This window comes from Echiichthys vipera, assembly GCF_963691815.1.
Source record: "Echiichthys vipera genome assembly, chromosome: 7".
Taxonomy (NCBI): Eukaryota; Metazoa; Chordata; class Actinopteri; order Perciformes; family Trachinidae; genus Echiichthys; species Echiichthys vipera.
This window is the reverse complement of record NC_139832.1, coordinates 4,589,341-4,605,536: the sequence shown is the minus strand read 5'-3', so window position 1 is coordinate 4,605,536 and position 16,196 is coordinate 4,589,341. Positions and strand designations below refer to the sequence as shown.

General features: G+C 43.1%; 1 protein-coding gene across 1 annotated transcript in view; it reads right to left on the bottom strand.

Annotated features, from left to right (window-relative positions):
- Positions 1 to 11,302: 11,302 nt before the first annotated feature.
- tmtc3 (transmembrane O-mannosyltransferase targeting cadherins 3) overlaps positions 11,303 to 16,196 on the bottom strand; it is a 32,687-nt gene continuing 27,793 nt past the window's right edge. The window contains exon 14 of the mRNA XM_083916219.1: positions 11,303 to 14,234. Within this exon, the coding sequence (XP_083772345.1) occupies positions 13,381 to 14,234 (854 nt within the window). The 3' untranslated portion in view covers positions 11,303 to 13,380. The remainder of the gene's footprint in view (positions 14,235 to 16,196) is intronic.

Sequence of the window (16,196 nt, the reverse complement as noted above, 5' to 3'; positions counted from 1 at the left end):
AGGAGGGTCCAAAAATGACAAAGCAGCATTTTGAGCAGCCTAAAGCAATAACTTACAGAAACACCATATACGATAGTCCACCTTCTCTTTCCTGATCTTTCTTTCTCTCTCAGTCCCAGAACACACTCACTCTTCTCTGTCTTTCTGTCTATCTGTCTGTCTCTCTCTCTCTCTCTGCCTCTCTGTCTGTCTTTCTCTCTGTCGGTCTGTCTGTCTGTCTGTCTCTCTCTCTCTCTCTCTCTCGGTCTCCCTGTCTTTCTGTCTGTCCATCTCTCTATCGGTCTCTCTCTCTCTTTCTCTGTCTGTCTCTCTGTCTGTCTGTCTCTCTGTCTATCTGTGTCTGTCTGTCTGTCTTTCTGTCTCGTCTCTCTCTCACTGTCCGTCTGTCTCTCTCTGTCTCTCTATCTGTCTCTCTCTCTCTCTCTGCCTCTCTGTCTGTCTCCCTGTCTTTCTCTCTGTCTCTTTCTGTCTGTCTGTCTGTCTCTCTGTCTGTCTCTCTCTGTCTCTCTATCTGTCTCTCTCTCTCTCTCTGCCCTTCTGTCTGTCTCCCTGTCTTTCTCTCTGTCTCTTTCTGTCTGTCTGTCTGTCTCTCTGTCTGTCTCTCTCTGTGTCTGTATCTTTCTGTCTGTCCATCTCTGTCTATGTCTGTCTTACTGTCTGTCCATCTCTGTCTATGTCTGTCTTACTGTCTGTCTGTCTGTCTCTCTCTCTTCCTGCCTGTCTGTCTGTCTGTCTGTCTGTCTTTCCGTCCGTCTCTCTCTCTCTCTCTCTCTCTCTCTGTCTCTCGATCTGTCTCTCTCTCTGTCTGTCTCACTGTCTGTCTGTCTCTCTCTCTCTCTCTCTCTCTCTCTCTCTGTCTGTCTCACTGTCTGTCTGTCTCTCTCTGTCTCTCTCTCTCTCTCTCTGTCTGTCTCACTGTCTGTCTGTCTCTCTCTCTGTCTCTCTCTCTCCGTCCCTCTCTCTCTCTCTCTCTCTCTCTCTCTCTCTCTCTGCAGGTGCCGTGGTGTCAGTCAGGTCTGTTTAAATTCTGTAGTGACAGAATTTAATATGTTGAAATATTTGCTCCTTGCTTCACTGAATGTTTTACATTTGAGGAGCAATCACATCTCGGTCTCGGCCTCACAGTGACCACGAATTCTGGTAGCAATGGCTTTTTGTGTCTTACTGTTTCAATTACCAGTTTGTGGCCACTGAGCCTGTACCTAGCTCCGATCCGTCTCTGGTTTCCATCTCTGACAGTAGGAGACGTACCTTTCACAGAGAGAGGGACAGAAATTCTTTAAAGTCAACTAAAGAAGCCTCCCATTAACACCACTGCACCGCGTAATCGTGTTGGCTCTTGTGCTTGTTTTGGCGAGCGTGGTGGCAAAAAGTCACTTTTTCCCCCCCGCTCAGGCAGCGGTGAACTCATGGGTGAGTTTCTCGCTGTCAAGTCGAGTCTTATTTATATAAATTTGCATGTCTTACACTGCGGTGTCGTTGCATCATGTTGGTTGAGCTGTTGTGCAATATTTCCACACTGTTTTTGTCTGTTCTATTATCTTTTCACCTAAGGCAGGAAAGCCAAAATGCTGTCACGCCTCCAATTCTATAACAGGCCGGTGCATCCTCAACTCTTCTTAACCCATCCAGGATCTTCGCCCGCTGCAGCTGCCGCCATCTTGGCACCGATGTCGACTGACGCAAGGGATGTAGGACGAGCAAAGTCAAAAGTGCCATCCACTGTTGATCTCAATTCACTTTTGAATGAATCACATACTGTATATGTACGTTGGATTTACTGTCTGGAGGAGTATCGTTGCATTCTAGCAGACGAGAGAAATATCCTGCCAATTCGTAATCTCTTTGGCGTTTAGTTTCTCCTTTCCAATGTTCTAAATAGGTCTCTTTACATAGTGTTATACAGTGATTTGGCTTTGGAATGGGGGGTGTTTGGAGAGCAGGATTTTAGATCAAATCTAAAGGTGCCAGTTCATCTCCTGGGGACTGCCAAGGTGCTGTTGAGCAAGACACCGGACCTCCAACTGCTCGGGGCGCCGATCCATTTGCCAGCCCCCTGAATCTGACATCCCTACATTAATTGCATGTATATAGGTCCTGTTTGTGCTTGTGTGTGTATTTTGGGCATGTGTGTGTGTGTGTGTGTGTAACGTGAATAATATAACGGAGTGAAAAAATTTAATTTCCCCTTGCTGGATTAATAAAGGAATTCTTCTTCTTCTTCTTTCTTCCTTCTTCTTCTTATTCTTCTTCTTCTTCTTCTGGGATTGATTGACATCTTCCTGAGCCTCCTGTTAGCTTTGCTCCTTCTTCTTCTTCTTCTTCTTCTTCTTCTTCGATTGATTGACATCTTCCCGAGCCTCCTGTTCGCTTTGTTTCACCTTTTAAGGCGGGACCAAGTTCACCTTTATCATTCTTAGTGGTAGACGGACATTTATGACCTCATAAATCCCCATCAAATTCTCATCAAAGCCCCGCCCACCTTCAACCCAAGCGGAGCCAGAGTAACTGGAAGCACCTGTGTGGGTGTTCAGGAGCTTTAAGAGTTCTTTAAGCTTTTTCCTTTAGTGCATTCACTGCCGTGTTCACTGCCTGGTGCTGTTATCATTATACCTTCCTTGGTAAAAAGAGACCAGCTTTCTGTTGGTCAGTGGTACAATCGCTTTCAGCTGCCCCAAGATAGCAATGCGCCTCACCACACCTCATTCTAAGACCAACACACCCATCTTACACAGCGTTGCGTGGGCGCTAGGTGTCAATATGACAACTGTGGTCTGTAACTAGCAATGACAGCTGCAGTGTGCTCCTTTGCGTCAGATGGGAGATTTGTCTCTGTGGTCAATCCTTCATAAGTAGTTGGGAAATCAAGGAGGGTTTGGTTGTGTTTAATTGTTTCTTCGAATGTTTGGAGAAAGAAATGTTTGGGTGGACTTTTTTTATAGTACATTGAGCTGAACTAATATGATTTTTTTTCTTTGTTATGCCGTTTGTACATATTTCCAAAATGTGCTCTCCAGATGTCACCATTTTGGATGGGTAATGCTTGTTGTTGCTTTGTGTTGAAATTGTTCCACACTTCCCATAACTGACTTTGATTAATGGCATGCTCCTTGTTTACACTGTCTGCTTAGCTGTTTTTCACATATGAGGCCTAGACAATGTCAGGAGAAGCAGGTCTGGAGATATTTCAGAGATTTCTCCTTCACACACAACCAGAAATCCTCTGTCTCAGACGCGTTCTCACCTACTGGAAATACTTGATTTCGGCACCTGGGTAGAACTTGCAGGGGGAAAAGACATGACATGGACTACAGCGCTCAAACTGAGCCATTTCTTAATGTGGTCACAAAAACAAGTCTCAAGTCATTCTTTGGATTTGTCAAAAATCCGTCATCTCTCCGGTTGGACATTTTCGTCGCCGTCTCTCTCTGATAAGAGTAAAAAGACTTTCTACAAGTAAAAAAAAGAGCAAACAACTGTTTAAGTATGCTAACTTAATAAAGACATTACTTACTTAAATTGCTCGGCTTAAATGATTTATACTGAAGCAGTGCTTGAATTGGTCCAGTACTCACTGGTACAGAGCAGAGTTGGGCACAATGGGCCTGTTGTACACGCGGCGTAGTTCTGAAAGCTTCTGGGTCAGAGCCTAATTTTTGATCAGGCTTCCATAAATGCTCTCTACAGAGCCTACACAGTCTAATTTGTGCCCTCAAATAAATTCATTCTCTGCACAATGTGTGTCTCTAAATGCCGAATGTTAGTGCTATACAGGCTGACGTTTCCCCCACCCCTCCCACTTATATATAGTCCTCCATTTGAGGAAAGGCAGAGACTTTGAAGAGAAGAGAAGACAGCAGGAATTGTCTGTTTGTTGAATAGCTTCAGGCTAACCATTAGACAGGCACATGCTTAAAATACATACAAACAACTATTGTAGATAATATCTTGGACAAATATTTCCCCCCAGTTAATAGGGAGAAGATAAACTATGCATATTTACTTTTTCTGAGGAAATTCCCTCATCCACTCACGTTAAGACACATGCTTATTTTACCCCGAAGCTACTCCTGTCCCTCAGACCTTGGACATTTCTAAACAACCCACTGGGCCAGAGGTGTAAAGCGGGTGGCCAAGGCCCCTCCCTGCTTCCACCCCCCTTGCTCAGATCACACCCTCTCATCGCCTTCATTTTAAACTCCACTACACACCTGTAATGTTTCCTGGCTGTGTCTTGCGCGGTTGCACGATACAAAGTCTTTCCACACTGAAAACTGCCTCTGTGGTAGATCGTGCCGTGAATAATTTCTTTAACTCTTTAAGCTAACCACCCACGGTAACAGAAAAAGCCTTGGGCATTTTCATCTGCGAGGATGCTGTGGTTGTTGGAGTGATGGCTGTTGAGGCAGCGTGTTTCAACAGCACTAGATACTGCAGGCTTGCATTCCTAAATTTATGAGTTAAAAGAAGGAGTCAACCAGGAAAAGTTATATCTACATTGAGTAATTGTGTCTGTGCGTAAAGGTGATTTGCATACTGTATGCAGATACTTAATGTGTGTGTCATCACACATGCCAACCTCGAGGGTTTTGGGAAGCCTTTTGAAATACAGTAGATTGTAAAATGGACAAGTTAGATCATGCATTTTATTTTCCGCCTATAATAAATAACTGGAAGTTGATGTTTGGTCAAGTACTATCAAGCTTCATCTATAACCCTAACCAAATTGCTTTCCTTATGATTTTTAATATAGTCATATTTTGGGTATTTAGGCTCATATTTAGCCTTTTATTCATTTTTTACCATGTACCTATCCACTATCTGTGATTGTTATCCGTTCATTGTACATATTTGAGCATTACATTTGAAATTACCAACAGGTGGTAGCTCTCTAGCTTAAGTAATAATTATGTTTTTGCACAGGATGAAAAAAACATAAACTTGTCAATTTTCCCCAACATTTTAATGTCAGCTGATAGGCCCTGTGATGAGGGGGGGGGGGGGAGCTAACGCAAATTCTTGCCTTCTTTAGCTGCGGTTCCTAAGACACTAGATCATGTGGTCTAACACTCACACTGTCCGCCCGTACTGTGCCCCGGGCTTAAGGGTACTTGTCCCCCCCTCCCTCTCCGCCCTCTGGCCAGCCCGTTTGTACTCACACTGACTGGGCCTCGCGCAAATGCCTCTTGCCTGTCCATACGTCATCACGCCGTAAGACATCACACGCATTGATGACGTCATCGTCATGCGTCGCTTTGTTTACAAATCTTTCCATAGACCTCTGGGTTTTTGTGCGTCTTGTCGACTGTTTTTGAATCTTTTCATCGACCAAATCTGCAGCAAACACTCCACTTCCGCATCACACCAATGTGAACCTTTCGCCGCTATTGTTGTTAAATGTCCGTGCATGGTCCCTCCTTCTTTTTTCTATGTCCGAACAGGCGCACACAAAATGACGTCAGAGCCGCCGTAGGCCTCGTGCTCGTGTTCGTACACGTGTGCACGCTCGTGCTCGTACATGTGCAAACACGCTCTACAAAACCCACCTCTCTCAAACGGGCCGTGGACGGCCAGCTGGCCGCAGCTATGCGCGGAGCGGTTGCACTCACACTGGTCAAATGAACTAGGCTTTACCCTTAAAACCTGTTTTGGCAAGGTACGGAAGGACAGTGTGAGTGCGCCTCTAGTCTGTAAAGTGTCCTGAGATAACATTTGTTATGATTTGGCACTATGAATAAAATTGAATTGAATAGATCACCCAAGGTTAGCTTGCCAGGATGTAGTGTTCAGGTCAGGTGAAATTTGTTCCACCAACCCTAATGTGATCATATGCAAAAACTCCACCGATTATTAAAAAGTAACTTAACAGCCCCTGAAAATGTTTTTGCTGACCACCGGTGTTTTTGCTCCAGGACCCCATTACATCACTGTTGGGTGTGGTAACTGGTTCAGCAAAGCACATTTCTGACCACACCCAACCTCACTCATTAGTGACGCTGGCTCTGGAGAGAGGTGAACCAGACACTTCTTTTCAGCTGACAAGAGATTGTACAGAAATGGCAAAGACATGTTGATTTTGTCTCATAAAAACATGTCACCAGTGTATACTTTGTCTATACAACACTTTGTTTCAATGCAAACTGTCCCATTCAGTACATATCTTGGTTGCAATTCACCCTGTTCAGGAATTCCCGGGCTCCTGGTCACCCTAAATCCTCATCAAAAATGTTTGTTGCATTGTATGTTATGTTAGTAGTTTAAAAAAAAACCAGACTGATGTTACGTTAGCTGATACTATCAGAATGTAATCTAGTATTTTGATTTTGATAAGCCTGTGAATATTCACATTTGTCCAGGTCATCGTTATCCTAAAAGCAATTTCAGTCAAAAGCAACTGGACTTGGTTATTTGTCTAGGAAGATGTTTCACCTCTAATCAGTTCATGTACACATCTGACCAGGCTAGGACTGGACCAGGACCAGGACCAGGACCAGGCTGGGACTGGACCAACTAACTGGTGTAGAGATCCAGATATTTAATCTCTCACAAGGCCGATGATGTCACTGGAACCCTTTGTGCTCCCAGTGCCCACGCCCGTCGTTAGAGTGGGAAGTTGGTTTGGACTTCGTTAGTGCTGGTCCAGTCCCAGCCTGGTCCTGGTCCTGGTCCAGTCGTTGGTGGGAAGTTGGTTTCGACTTCGTTAGTTCTCTATTGAGTCTGAACGACAGTCGTTGGATTCACAGGAGGCCATTTTTAACCGTTGTTGAGGTTAGATTGTTGAATCTCCTGAAGGGATGAAAGGGCAGCATTGTAAATTGGACATAAGTGGTGTCTCAGGCCTCCTCCTCTGTTTAGTGATGGTTTCTCTACTTTTGCATAGATGCTTCTTCTACTCCTTTCAAACCATCTGTCTCATTTTGATAATTCATTTTAAGTCATTCATCCAGCAAAAATGTCAGGATTTACAACCTCTGCTTTTTTATTTTTTATGAAAATGTTAATTTAATTGTTAAAACATGTCAATAGCGACTATAAAAATGTTTAAGCTGTTGCTCAGACAACACAAGCACATTGTAATTGGTATTTTAAGCAATTTCCTGACAATTTACAGATATTTATCAACAGAATGATCAACTGTAAAAACAATCTTTTCTGTATTTTAACAACTTTATTTTACTTTGTGACTTTGTCTGTAAATGGTGCTATATCAAATAAACATATGATTAATTTCTAATCTAATATCCGATACCCTTGAAACAGTCCCACATGTCTCCCCCACAGCAATGCTTGTTTTTGACACAAAGCCCCGTATAACATTAAGAAAACTTGGTTGCGTAAGATTTTCTAGTCACTGTTCACGGTTGTGATGAAGTTTAGGTTCCCATGACAATGCACAAACTCTCTCTCTTATGTGTTTTAAGTGGACGAGGATAAAACCAATCAGGAGTAGAGTCAATCTGGTCAGGTAGAGTAGAACCTGCCCAGATTGTCACGCACCTTAATTGGATGCAACATTTCACATACTCCATCTACCGGCCAGAAAGCCTCAGATGATAACGGCACAGTTGGTATGTGTGACAGCAGAAGCCCTGAAGCGTCGTGTCAGGGCCAAAAACAGCACATCATGCTACATGAAAGGCATATTTGTGACAGATAGCTTGACAGTTACACTCTATTCCAGTCAAGCTGACGGAGCAGGCTCTGCGTCGGCTCACGGGTTGCCAAGTTCTAACTTTGATTTCCTGTGATTGATTCATCTTATTTATGTAGACTTGTTTCAGCTCAGAGTCTTTACTGTGTTTAACTGTCATTCAACATCTTTCTCTGCTCTCCTTTTGATCTTTGTGTTTCACCCAGGGTGGGACTTCTCATTTTTTCCCCAGTGGCCCCTCATGGTACTGCATTGTCTCTGTAGGCCACCGTTGTAACTTCTCAAACTGCAAACAAGGTTAACCATGACTCTCTCTATTCATGCTTCATTTGTATTTATAAAACTTTCCGTTCAAATTGATTCAACCTTAGATCGCCCAGGCATGGTCTTGTTTTCAACGCGCTTCCAAATCCACAAAATCACAACAAAACCACTTTCTAGGGTGGGTTGATTGAAGATCTGGGTTCGGGCTGCAGCAGAGTGAGTGCGTGTGAATTTGTGGTAACAAAGTCAATATGCTAGACTCATTTCAATGCATGCTTCAACAACCCAATATGTGGATTTGAAGTATAGTCAAAGTATCTTTTATTTAGCATAAACTAAATCGAGACAAACTTTCCTTAGCTACAGCTACTTTCCTTAGAACTACAACTCAGTAGTTGTTTTTTGTTGTTGTTGTTTTATTAAAGAACTCCAACTACTGTCAAAGTCAGCTCATTTGGCTTTGACAGTAGTTGTAGTTCTTTAATAAAACAACAAAAAACGGCCAGCAACCGACATCATCATAATAATACTAATAGTTAATAATAACAATAATAATATCCAACTAAAAACTAGGAGCTAGCACAAAAACCTTTAAAAAAATATGCCATCAGATGTGAGTGCATGAGTGTGTCAGCTTGTTAAACTTCACTGACTGGGAACCAGCAGACAAATCCTGCCGATCAGTCTCTCTAAATTAAGTTGGTCTGTGTTTTAAGCAGCATACAGTCCGGGTTGAGACTGTAAACAAACAGGGGAGAGAGGAGGGCTAAGGACTAGGCTAAACCTGTCTCCTTATCGGCCATCACTGTCCAGCATTCTCCTCGCCAATGTACGGTCTCTGGCCGGCCAAATGGATGAGCTACAACTGTAGATCACCCCTGATAAATGGATTATGGTTGGCAACATCACGATTTTCACAGAAACATGGCTTAACACCAGCGGATCTGATAGCATCCCGTTAGCTCAATGACACTAAGTCCTCTGGGCGGATAGAGCAGCTAATGGCTCCTAAAACCAGCGGTGGGGAGACTTTGCATTTAGTGAACAGGCTTTGATTGATGGACACCGACAATCACTAGTAGTAACAGTCGGAACAACAGCTTTGTCTGTTGACGCTCTTGCTTTCACGCTGCAAAATTGCAGCTTCTTCCGGCAAACTGTGCTCGACGTAACTTCACAACTGCAGCCTGACTTTCATTTCACTTTCAATCACTTCCTGTTGCTTTGCTTGGTCCTTTCTTTGCCTAGTAAGTAAGCAGTCACTTCTTTTCTTTTGTTTCTTAAATGTTTTAAGAGCATTTTTAAATGTTGAAATCGCTTTTTGGAGCTTAGTCCATGCGGAGAAAAGGTGAATGAGTGTGTTGGTCGCGTTCGGTTGTATTGTTCGGCTATCACTGACTGTGACTTTCTATCTCTTATTTTCAGGGTCTTCATTGGAGACTGGACCAAGATACACAAGACTCTTTCTCTACCAAGAAGGAACGGATGGCCGCTTATCCAAACATCGTTCTTCAGGGATGCCTCAGTTGTCATACCACGAGATGAATAATCCGCCGGATTAGCTTTGGTGTCGATATCTCTCCACTGATTAACATCGCTTGACTCCCTGATGACTCCAAAGCAGTAGGCAACAAATGTCTGGAATCTCTTAATGTTGTTTCCTTGTGTTTCTTGAGACGGAAGTGCTGTCCTTCCAAATATGTGATTTATTTGTGGGATTTGTAGTTTTGTCTCAAACATTCGCTCTTAACTGCCAACTCGCTGAAGTCACTTCCAGTTATCTGGAACCACTGAAGGAGTCATACTGTACATCTGCAGAATAACCTCTATGTGACCATACTCCACCATAAGTTATTCAGTTGAATTTCTTTCCATCGCCAGCTGTTTTAATTGAGCACTTTTTTTTAATTAGTTGCTTAGTTTTAGCTTCACAGCCCCTTCCAGTTGGTTTGGGCACTCTTTTTATGCCTCTGCGCCGGTGACCCTGTGGCCGGAGGCGGTATGTTTTCGGGTTGTCTGTCTGGTCATCCATCCCATTCTTGTAATAAGATATTTTAGGAACAGCTGGAGGGTTTTTCTTCAAGTGTGGAACAAATGTTCACTTGGACTCAAGGGTTAACTGATTAGACCCTAGAGGTCAAAGGTCTCTACGACCTCACGTCTGTCCCAGTCCTGTGAACAAGATATATCAGGAACGCCTTAAGGGACAAAACACATTTGTGTCCATAACTCATGATTCTAAATTTAATGCACATTTAAGAGCTCCATACAGCGGTTAGCACACATGACAGTTCCGCACAGAGGAACATTGTTATGACCCTCATCAGCCGGCGGTACAAATTGTATGAATAATGCGGGGAACAAAGACATTCAATTGTAACAACAAACATACAGCTTCATTCGTTCAAGTAGTCGCCACGTCAGAACCGATGTCTGTATCTAATGATCCATATTCCTTATTTCCTCTTGCTTTTCCGCTCTGTGATCAGATATGTACACAGCCTTCCAAAAGTCAGTGTGCAACCAACATAATCCATCCATAGAACTGATGTGGTTATTTTTCCAACTTTTTGTTACGGCTTAAATTGATTAAGCTTATAGGACACAAAGGTTTGGTGTTCAACAGGCTTAAAAATCCCTTACTTGCTGTGTCGATTGAAGGAGTTTGGGTGGCAGCAGGGTGAATAAATGAATTAAGTGCTCGTTAGCTTCTCCCATTGTTGAAACAGGTGTTGACTTCATTTTTTTTAAACGTAACTTTTCACACACTAAAGTCTGTTCATCTTCACTGTATTGGAGTGGAAGTATAAAACTAAAAACCTATCAAATCACCCGCATAGCTAGATACCGCTAGAGTTAAGTGAGAAGAAGAAGAATTCCTTTATTGGTGCGGCAACAGTGAAATTAGATTTTTTCACTATTATTATTTTTCATGTTACACACACACATGCACAGACAGGACCTATATACATGCAATTAATGGAGAGATGTCAGAGCGAGGGGGCTGCCAATGGATCGGCGCATCAACAGCACCTCGGCAGTGCCCAGGAGATGAACTGGCACCTCTCCAGCCACCAGTCCACACTCCATTCATGGTCCACACAGGGACTCGAACCAGCAACAAAGTCACCTATGGACTGAGCTACTGCCGCCGTAACAATGTGTATAAAAAATAAACTCATCCTTACTCTGTCTACAGCCCTGATAAATACAGCTTTGTAAACACATTCTTACAAATAAAATCATTTCATTTCCTGTTTCTCTTTGACACCCTATCAGCGCAGGAAGTCAAACCATGTCGAGATAGTTGCATTAGATGGTGTTTATTCTTAAATGACATTACAATGAAATGTTATTGGTCAGAGAGACTAACAACAGCATCCTTTCGCTAAATTAGATTTCAAACTGGATTGGTGCAGGGCTTGACGTCGCTGTCGCAGATGGTGCGATGCGCCTGTGGTTTGAAATGCATTAGAGTTCACGATCCATGTCCCTTAATCTGCAGCAGACCAACATGGACGCTGCAGGCGTCCGCTTTAACATTTTGCACACAGACACAGTAAAAACAAAAGTAACGAGTTGTCGACTCATTTTATTTATTAACGTAGACCCCCACCACCAAGGGCTATTGCATAAAAAATCCCAAATTGTACAAAAATCAGCCACTTAGCAAAAGGAAGTGAAACAAACAAAAACAATAATAATAATGATGCAAACCGGATGCTTCAGGTTTCAAAGCTGTACCTACTTTTTGGAAAAAAACAGATGAGTGAATATTTCATACATGTTTAACACTGACATGGCTTTGTTGTTAAAAGTAAATGTATGTAAATTGACATGTTTTACAAGTGACAGTACGCATATTAAAAATGAATGAAGACAAAACGATGCACCGTGAGTTTAAAGCGTACTGTAAGTGGCAAACGGAAACATGTACAGCATTTGCAGTGCATATGAACATAATAAATAACACTGGATACAAGTATGCGGTAAATATATGTACATAGAATTTCAGGCCTGAACGAGGTCAATGCATAGCAAGGCTCCTTAGTGCCACCACAGTGCTGCGAACTTACAGTCATGAGTGTTTCTGCTCATCGTTCTGAAATTATCGCACTGTCATGCAAAAAAACAGGGACATTATGGGAGCTGAGAAGACATCAACGTCAGCTTTCGAGGAAAAATAGTAACTCAATTTGCTTTGTAATGAACTCCATGAATTGAACATTGTTGTCTTGACTCTCAGGGCTCCAGGGACGCCATTAGTGATCTGTGCAGTAATTGGCCCCCTTATCCCACCCCCCAATGATCTCAATCAGCGCAGAGGAGTGTTTGAACCATCAGGTGCTTGGTTTTAGGAAATGACCATGAGAGATTTGAGCATTTCTGAATTCTTTTCGGGTTTTGATTTGTGAAATTAGCCACAGCAGTCTTTTCAAATGGTTGTAACTATAGCAGAGGTGCAGAGTGCTTTTGATTCAGATTGATGAATGCGTGAGTGAAGGAAGTGACTACAAATGCAGCTATGACGCTAATGTTATTTTAATGCCAGGAAGCTAAAACCTCCCCGTCGCTGTAGAGCAGAATGGAGATCCCTTATTCCTGCAAATGTGCTGTGGAAGGAGGAAGACATGATGGAGCCTGGTGCTGAGGATGCATCATTGTTGACCTCCACACTTAACGGGCATGGCCTGCTAAATGCGACGGTGTTTTTGGTTGTTGTGTGGAAGGCGGGCGTGGAGATGTGAGGCGGTAATGTGACAAAGGGAGTGAGATAATAGTGTTTAGATGGATCACAATGAAAGTTTGAGGTGAAGGCAGCTGAGGCTGATGACATAGTGGCAGGAAGTGCCGAGTGAGATCAATACAGACTGGAGGAATTCACTGCAATAGAACGTAAGCCTGGCATTGTTGTTGTAGTGTGGAAGGTTATTTTGAGGCGCAAAGAAAAACTCTGCAGATATCATCCCGCCTGGAGGAAATCACGAGAACGAGACGCTTCCTTTAATTGTCCACGATACAATCATTCTGTTTTTAAAAACAATAACACGCAGCAGTGAGTCACATCTTAGCGGAGGGAAAAAGAATCCAGTGATAAACAATGACTACACGTCGAAAAAGCAAACTAATATTTATAACTACCGCAGATCTAGAATATGTGAAATCACATTCAGATGACGAACACACGGCATCTACATCTGCGCTAAGCCTTAAATAGATCATCCCCAATTGGCTTTGTGCTTATTGTTATGACTTTCATGTGCAGATCAACATTTCCCTTCTTTACATGATTAGTGTTAAATCAACATGGCCGTTCTGAGCGGCCTGCAAATAATCAAAGGAATAAAATGAAGATTGGATTAAGATTACACATTTCTTAGGGGGCAGGGGGGGAGATGCTGTCTTATTATCCTGGAGCATTACAGAGCTCTATAAAAGTAGTCCAGCTATAAATGATGTTAATGTCAATCACCACTTAATATGCGCTCAATCTCCTCTAGTCTTTTCAAGGCAGCAGCCCTTTTCTTCTCTATATCTTTAATCTCCTTAGTGGACTTACCCTTAGTCCGCTCGTCAGGCTGGCTACTGTCCAAAGACTCTGATTGGTCTACGCCCACACCACCTCCTTCTGAAGAGGATTTCCGCACATTCTTCTCATCCCCAGCAGCATCAGCACCCCTCCCTTCCTCAGCAACCTCTCCCGCTCCCTCCTTAACTCTCTTCGGCTTTTCCTCCTTAGCCAGCATGGTGGCTTCCCCTGCTGCAGTGAGCGGTTGCCCCGCTGCGCTCATGGCAGCCATTTTACTTCGTACAATACTCAAGTGACGGCGCACGTACTCCTCGTTGGGTGCCAGGGCCAGCGTTTCCTCCAGGCAGCGCTCGGCGCGTGGCAGGTCACGCTCCTCAAAGTAGACCACGCACAAGTTGTGCTTGCCTTGCACATTAGTGGGGTCCATGCGCAAAATGCGCTCAAAGCAGGCTTTAGCGCCATGTGTGTCCTTTTTGTGGTTCATGAGGATGTCACCCTTTAGGATTAAGCCCTTGATGTGTTCTGGGTGGTGACGCAGCAGCTCGTCCAGCGCAGGGAGTGCATCGATCTCGCGTTTGGATTGGGAGTAAAGCAATGCCAGGTTAAACAGGGCACTGCGGAAGCCCACCTGCAAACCAATGGCTTTACGCATCCAGCGCTCAGCTGCTGCATTTTCATTGGCATCCATAGCCAGCATGCCGAGGTTGAAGTAACCGTTGGCATCTTCAGGCTCTTCTTCCACGTAGATCAGGAAACGGCGATTAGCCTCGGGCCAGAACTTCGGCTCACCTGACACAAAAAGCAGAGACATAGTATAAAAACTCAGCAGATAGAGGATTTATTAAGTGACTCTAAGGGCGCACTCACACTGTCCATCTATACTGTGCCCCGCGCTTTAGGGTACTTCCATGCCTAAACACCTTAAAGGCAAAAGCTGCATTTGGTCTCACTAGTGACTTTTTAAAGACTCATAAGGAGGCTTGTTGGTAACGGGTAACCTCTTCGTCTTTCTTACCTTTTGTATTGATTGTAAATCTTATGTAAACCGGGACTTATTTTTGTGTACGTTTCCTACATGGTGTTTATAGTAGGTTTTTAACCGCAGTGGCAGAGCCGGTATTTAACGGACACCAGGAAATGCAGCTATGTATGCTAACTCCGGCATATTTACATTGATGCCCTTTGATATGTAAATGAATGTGCACGAGAGTCTACAGACCATTACTGGTTTCTCACGGAGGAATTGTTGGGTCTCTGTAAATCATTAATAAGTCAGAGTGGTCTATCTCTATGTGTAAAGTGTATTAAGAGGTAACTTTAGTACTAAATTTGGTACTATAAATACAATTGAGATTCTTAAAGTCGTGCTCCTGTTAAAGAGACGTTCAGAAAGGAAAGTCTGTGTTCAAAAGTAGCACGCATAGCTGCATTCCCTGGTGTCTGTTAAATACCGGCTCTGCCACTGCAATTCAAAAACCTAGAGTGGGGGTTTGGGGAGAGTCTGTTGTCCAAAAGCGGCCTACTCCATAATCGCTAAAGACAATTACTGTGATCCAGAAAAGCGAAAACATACAGTAGTGAAAGTGGGAATGTGAGGAACGAGCAGAGAATAATTTGTGGCATGCATGGAACAACGAACTAGGTGACACAGAACCGAGCTTCTCTGAAGGCTTCAAAGCATTTCTCAGAGAGAATGAACCGGCTGTGAGGGTTGCACAGTCTGTAGTGCTGCAGCTTACGGTCAAGTGACCCTTTTAAACTGTATTTTGGCTTTTATTGAGGTTAACTTCTAAATTCTGGTTCAGTCTGATCATTGCTTACGCTTTAGAGAATATATTACTGTTGTGCAGTGCCTTTGGGGGGTATTTAGAAGAATACGTTTCTCACATTTTGAACTTTAACAGTTTTACTGTTAAACTTTATCATCAGAGAGATGGCGGATTATAATCAGTGGACTATACAAATGATAGCGCACTGTGAAAATGTTAAAAAAAAACAATCATATCACAGGTATATACTGTATGATGTTCTACACATTGAAAGTCTCTTATTACTCGTTTTATGCCCATACAACAGCATTTCAGTCATTTCAGGATATTAAGACTGCGAATGATGAGAGTGATTTAAAGAATGTGACATGTGAGTGTGATCTGCAGAATAAAGAAAGCAGGTTATAGGAGTTTGGCAAACACAGGGCATATTTAGCAAGTCTTGTTATGAATCATTTTTAAGAAAAGATGTCAGTGTTTAAATGGTGTGACGAACCAACTTTTAGAAACCCCTTGATTGATGGGAGTAGCATTGAAAAACCTTCAAACCTTCACGCTTATAAATCAAAGGTTGAGAGGTCACCGAGTCACGCTGAGGTGAGCGCACTGAAAAAAGGAACACACACTCAACAACAAACATTGCGTCCTTGATGACACACCTCGGTGGATTTAGTTTGAATCACCTGTCATAAAATACACAGATGAGTCATCCTTGATGCTTATTGCTGTAAACTATGTGAATGTGCTGATGGTTATGAGTATGAACACTGCGGCGAGATTTACAAAAGCAAATACACGTGGGTGGAAAAGCTCACACAAACCCTCTGAACCCCAAGTACAGCTTAATGTAAACGCAACAGCTTATCAAATGTTCTCACTGTCACAGTCGATAAAGCGTTGGCCGACAGAAACCTTTGCCAAAAACACTGCGCCAGTGCTCGCAGGGTTGATTGCAACATGCTTGCCAAATCCTAAGAGCTTG